The 6,766-nt window shown below is 34.6% G+C and overlaps 1 protein-coding gene across 1 annotated transcript in view; it reads right to left on the reverse strand.

Moving 5' to 3' along the window:
- LOC106868745 (FH1/FH2 domain-containing protein 3) overlaps positions 1-6,766 on the reverse strand; it is a 139,937-nt gene that overhangs the window by 63,207 nt on the left and 69,964 nt on the right. The window contains exons 5-7 of the mRNA XM_052970925.1: positions 3,599-3,666; positions 2,612-2,717; positions 954-1,048 (exon numbers count right to left, since the gene is read on the reverse strand). Coding sequence (XP_052826885.1) covers positions 954-1,048; positions 2,612-2,717; positions 3,599-3,666 — 269 coding nt within the window. The remainder of the gene's footprint in view (positions 1-953; positions 1,049-2,611; positions 2,718-3,598; positions 3,667-6,766) is intronic.

Genomic DNA, 6,766 nt, shown 5'->3' on the forward strand with positions numbered 1-6,766 from the left:
ATATATATATATATATATATATATATATATATATACATATATATATATATATATACATACATACATATATATACACACACACACACACTCGTATATATATCATATGCACACATATACATACATGGACATTTCAAGACCATATGTTTATTACAAAGAAAGGGTTCATTTAGAGATGTGTTTACACACAGGGTTTGTACAATGACCCACATCCTACAATTGCAGTTATTCCAGAAGATATTAAATCAAGTATCTTTTAAGTACAAGGCTGAATTATCTTCCTCTCTGTTCCTCGCTCTCATCTTCATATACTTTCTCTCTGTAAGAAAAGGGCTGTGTTCAGTCTTGGATAAGGAAGGGCTCTGCCAAGTCCAACCCTTTAGCATTCAGATTTCTCTGTCAAATGTAATTCTCATTTATTCCCACTTTTTTTAATTAGTCATGCACCATCTTATAGTTTTGAGATTCCAATGATGATGATGATGATGATCATCATCATCATCATCGTCGTTTAACGTCCGCTTTCCATGCTAGCATGGGTTGGACGATTTGACTGAGGACTGGTGAAACCAGATGGCTACACCAGGCTCCAATCTGATTTGGCAGAGTTTCTACAGCTGGATGCCCTTCCTAATGCCAACCACGCAGAGAGGGTAGTGGGTGCTTTTATGTGCCACTGGCACAAAGGCCAGTAATAGTTTATTTTTAGAATGACATTGTAGGGTAGACATGAGAGGTCAGACCTTGCTGGTTTGAATATAAAACAGGTAGAAAATTTGGGCCAGATGTGGCTGGTTTTATTGCTAAAGGGTTAAAATGGTCAAGACATGCCATATATTGTAACAGTGCTCCCTGCAACTTCATCAGAAGTTAAGGGCCCCCACCACCAATATGTTATTAAGTGCTTGCTTGCTTCTGAGACAATAATATTTGATAAATCAAAGCAGGAAACTTACTTTGGAAGAAAGTAAGGAGTAAAGCCAGTGCACAGTTGCATTATGCCGGATCACACCATTCATACCATCAACGTAGAGCATCACTACACCAAGAGCTGGAAAATAATAAAAAGAAATTAAGTTTGAAACTGGCATTAAATTTATGGATGAACACATTAAATTTCCAAAAAAAAAACCCCCAAAAAACCATAAACCATATCTGTTACTACCAAGAGTGTACGACTTGGCAGCATGTACCATGATTTTGTTAAATGTTAAAGATGTTTTTGTAGTTGTCACCCTCTCAGATCTCCTGTCCTTCCTGGTCCAGCAGAACAGTGAAAATATAACAGCAGAAGGAAGAGAGGGCTGCACCAACGCTTGGCTGCAACTTATTTTCAAATGAGTTTGAAATAGAGCAATATAAAATAAAGTGCCTTCCTCAAGGACACAACATGCTGCTCTTTCCAGGAACTGAACCTACAATTATAAGATTGGGGGTCCAACACTAGACTAAGTACCTTCACTAAAAATTAACAACAGCAAATTAAAATATTCAATAGAACCTAAGTGTGTCGTATTTTCTTTGAGATTGATTTCAAAAGTATCAAACTATCAGTAGGAACAGAAGTAATGTGGCATAGTGACTACCATAGTGAAGTATAAGCTCACAGCTTGTGGGTTCAAATCCACTGTAGGTATTTTATTGTGTCTTTGTGAAGATAACTTCATTTTATATGCCACAGTGTACCTAGACACAAGAATTTCTTGAAAGTTATCTAAGACTTGTCTGAAACACAATTTCTTAACATGCAGTTTCTGATTGCACTTTCATTTGTGTAGTGCAGGTGTGTGGCACAGAGGTTGGGCATTTGGCTCGTGGTTGTAAGATCATGAGTTTGATTCCAGGTGGTGTGCTGTGTCCTTGAGTAAGATGCTTTATTTCACATTGCTCCAATCTACTCAGTTGGCAAAAATGATTTGTACCTGTAATTTGAAGGGCCAGCCTTGTCACATTCTGTGTTGGATTGAATCTCCCTGAGAACTACATGAAGAGTTCATGTGCTTGTGGAGCACTCAGCCACATGCACATTACTTTCAAGAGTGGGCTGTTCTGTTGATTGGAATCCTCATTGTAACCAGTGGAATGACCGGTTGTTTCTCAGAAGATACGCATGATAAAGGTTTCAAAGTAGAGTGAATTAAGAAAATAAAACTGTTGTTTCTAGCAAGTTAAGTGACTGCATAGAGGCTTCCCTTTTGCTCAGTAATCTGAGTCAATCTAATGAGTTCAATTCCAAGTTTATTAATTGTAATTCATTTTTTCTTTGTAACTGCAATTTTCAGCCATGGTGAATAGCTTTGGAAGCAAGTCTTTGGTCAGTCAACTCATCGTTAGCACACTAAATGAAGACAAAGCTTTTAATAGTGACCCTGTAACCTAATAGAGGGTTAAAGGACATTTTCGTTTGAATCAATTAGGTTTGATGCTCTCTTAATTTCTAGCATTGTGATAAGACACACTGCTTAAAAAAGTACTAATTGTTACAATTAACTAAGTTTCTGGTTGAGATCTATGAATGACTTACTAAGTTTCAGGTTGAGATTAAAGAATGAAAATTATTGAATGTAACAAAAACTTTGATGTAATGAAGAAAAATATAAAAATTGTATCTAACCTCTAAGGATAAAATTTTGGTAATTCTGGTCTGATTCAGCACCGACTTTAATGAGACAGTCAAGGCCATCATTTTCCACAAACTCATGGACTAAATCTTTGTCATCCTGTAGTTAAATAAGAAAAAAAATACTTTTGTGAGTAGTAGCAGACAGTACAGGAAATGTTTAGAAATGACTAAGTAGAACAATTAGCAAAATAGGATAAAAAAATTGATCTTATAAAAATATAATTTTACATTGGTCTATGATGATAATTATACAGAACTCTTTTCCATAATTAAATGTCTGCCATGAAATGACAGTAACATAGTACAAAATGAAACCTCAGCATCAGATCATCACTATATCATATTAGACTATCATCATATCATATCAGATCATCATCATCATTATCATCATAATATCTTCCTTGTCATATCACCATCATTATTTTAATGTCCATTTTCCCATACTTATATGGATCAGAATTCATTGACACATTTTCTACAGCTGGATGTTCTTCCAGTCACCAACATACACCCATTTCCAAGCATGGTAATATTTCCTAATGACTGGGCATGTTTTTACAGAAGATTGGAAATAAATAACGCTTCTTATATGATAGTGACACTCATTTACAATCACTGCGCAAGGTTAAGACAAGGAGATACTAACAGACACACAAGCGAAATCCACTTACAAGACTTTTGTCAGCTCAAGGCTATTGTGGAAGACACCCAAGATGCCATGCAGTAGGACTGAACCCCAAATCACATGGTTGGGAAGCAAACCTCTTAACCACGCAGCCTTGCATAAAATACTCTGAGAATTAATCAAGTCTCCTTCTCATGAAATTAATCATATATTAAATCTAATACACTATAAATCATGTACACAAAAGTATGACATCACCAATGGAAACGAGTTTGTACAGAAGAACGGTATTGTTAATGAACATTATAATGAGTAAAAATCACCAATATTAATGAGATATCCAAGAGATTTACCTGGAAGATTTGCTTCAATGAGAATAAAGCTCGACGGAGTTCCCGTCCACTTGAATTTAACAGTTTCTCTATAAAATAGCAAACGAAGAAAGAACATCTTGATTAAATATATAATTAATTACAATACTGATTTAATAACACAGAGAAGTATCAAATTTCAAAAATATGTGTCACAAGAGATAGTTTCCAGAGAAGTTAGAAGTAGAATGAGTATAAGGCATGTAAAATTTCTTATCAACGTTTGTAATAGCAATCAGTCAACACAAGGATTATAGAGGATTTATAAAATTAATTTCCATATAATAAGCTGTAACCATGTAATCAGGACAAGAGTTGTATTTTTCTCTAATCATTGTATACAGTATGAAATGACACATGTCAAGTCAGAGATAAATTCTGTTTATAAATAACAATCAAATAAACTTAGAGAAAAACAAATTTTTCTGATACTATTCTGCAAATGGAATTGGTCTCTCAAATAGAATTATCTCTTTCCTACAGCACATGCTACAAATTAAAGAATAACAGATTTCAATGCTAAGCTGTCACCGCCACCAACACTACTGTGGGACAAAATGGATTACTAGTGTTTAGCTAATATCCTAACTATAGCATGTCACTAAGATGGACCAGAATTAATAAAATGCTCTCCTTATTTGTCAAATCTTTAAAATTTTTTTAAAATCAAAATATACAAACATACCTCAAAACAAAACAACACATGCTAAAAGTTCTAATTTTCATTCAGTGAATGGCTTTTTTACAGATCTGAATATGTCTCAAGCATATTTGAACAGGTAGCAAGTTTGTATTTATGTACATCACTGATTAGTATTTGTATTCCATATATCATCATCCTCATCATTTAACATCCGCATTTCATGCTGGCATGGATTGGACGGCTTAACAGGAATTGGCCAAGAAGAAAACTGCAGCAGGCTTCAGTGTCTGTTTTGGCGTGGTTTTTACACCACACACACCTGTCAGTCTATCTATCAATATTAACATCATCGAACATGGACGTTAAATGATGCTGATGTCTTATAAATATAAAATGTGTGTGTGTCTGTGTGTGTGTGTGCACCTGTATATGTTGTACCAAGATCAAAATATATAAATGTTAGTAATTTTTTAGATTCATAAGCTATTACATGCTGGAACAAGTTTCAAAAACGAAGTGTGTAGATACAGTTTTTCACATAGAAATTACAGAAACATGTAGATATACATAACTCATATGTAAACCTAAGTATTTGGAATATCTGCATATGTAGTGAATAAGACTTTCAGCCTGATACTAATAAATCTCTGATAATTTTGTTTACTTCCAACATATGTACCAGCATTTCTTAGACAAAGCTGCTCTTTCTTGTATCACTATTCCCTACTGTTCAATCCCTGCTCTGACATTAACCTCTATGCCCAGTCCTTTCCTTTAAGAAACATCACTCTGGAATCTCCTCCTAGTGCATGCCTTTCCTACAGATGCTGACCTGAAATATCTGCAATATTAACTACATTGGTCATGGAGAGCTTGCAGCAGAGGTCATGGATATTGCTCCACTTTCCACTTTTTTTATTGTGTGTCTCACTCAGCAGGTGAGACCTATTAAAAAAGTAGGAAAAAGTGTCTGTGTGCATTTGTGTATGTATATGGTTTGTTGGTTTATTATTGTTACATGGACTTAGAAAAATAAAGATGATGATTATACACAAAGAAAAATTAAGCTAAAGTAGCTATGGCATGATATTATGTTTGAATAATTTGCTATGTTCCAATGAAGTTGGTAAGGAGATTTGATTCAATAGATAACTATGTATGAGCACCAAGAATGTACATAAGTTAAGTTCAAGATCCCTTCAGCTCTCTATCCCTTGCACTTCTAATGAACCATGAACTATAATGATTACATTTTGTACCTCTCAATCACCTCTTGTCAATCTGTAAGGTTCATGATAATTTAAACTGAGAGGTCCTTGTCTTGTTTGCTTTTGGTGCCACATAAAAAGCATCTGCACTAGTGTCAGAACTGCAGATGAGACTGCAAGCTGAGGATTGAAATTCAGACATTTCAGAAATTGCTCCAATCATTCCCTTGCCCTCCTCATCCTCCACTTCTCCTCAGTCTGCAAGTATGAGGGATGCCCTACCATCATCACTATCATCCTCTCTTATCTCACTTGCTAGTACTTCTTTACTTAGCATCAGTTCACCTGTCAAAAGCAAGCAGTAAACATTCTGCAAATGGTGCAATATAGATCAGCATCAATATCTGGAGAGAGAGAGAGAGAAGTTAAGTCTTCATCTACTTTAAGTCAAGATAACTAGATATAAGCTTCAACCCGTAGAAACCCATAGATGACTAGGGGACATTTACTTTAAGCTAACTAAAGAGGAGCTGTTAAAATGTAACAGTTCTTGTAACTTATGGAGATAACAAGAGCCATCTGTTTCTTTGAAATATATGTGAAGTTGAAATGCACATAACTACCATTCTTTAGATAAGAGTTAGACCTCTCACATCAAAGACTACTTTTAAAGTGTGAATATAAATGTGTGCATGTGTGTGTGTATGCATGTGTCCATACATACATACATACATACATACATGAATGCATACATATGTACATACATATATGTATATATACATATACACATACAATTTATATATACATATACATGTATATAAAGTTTACAGATCCAACAGAGGTAGCATCAACTAAAAAAAGTACTCCATCCAGTGATTTAAATTGATTATATATATATGCCTTGCAAGTGGATTTGGTAGACAGAAACTGAAAGATGCCCATCGTGTGTGTGTGTGTGTGTGTGTGTGTGTGTGTGTGTATGTGTGTATATATATATATATGTATGTATAAATATGTATAAAGAAAGAAAAGGATAAAGAGACCAATGGCAAAGTTAGAATTATATTTTATGGATTAAGTCTTATAGCTGTTTCAGGGAAAATCTAATGTATCCCTTCATCGGAGACGGTAATAGCAGAAGAATGGATTATATATATGTATATATAAACTAAAAACTGTAAAACTCTTTTGTACTAAATGACTTTTATTTTATAAAGTATGTGAGGGTATTTGTTTTCATGTGTATATGTGTGTGTTTGCATATGCATGTATATCTTACATACGTCTAGCACTGCAGGG

This window comes from Octopus bimaculoides, chromosome 9 (genome assembly GCF_001194135.2).
Source record: "Octopus bimaculoides isolate UCB-OBI-ISO-001 chromosome 9, ASM119413v2, whole genome shotgun sequence".
In the NCBI taxonomy this organism is placed as follows: Eukaryota; Metazoa; Mollusca; class Cephalopoda; order Octopoda; family Octopodidae; genus Octopus; species Octopus bimaculoides.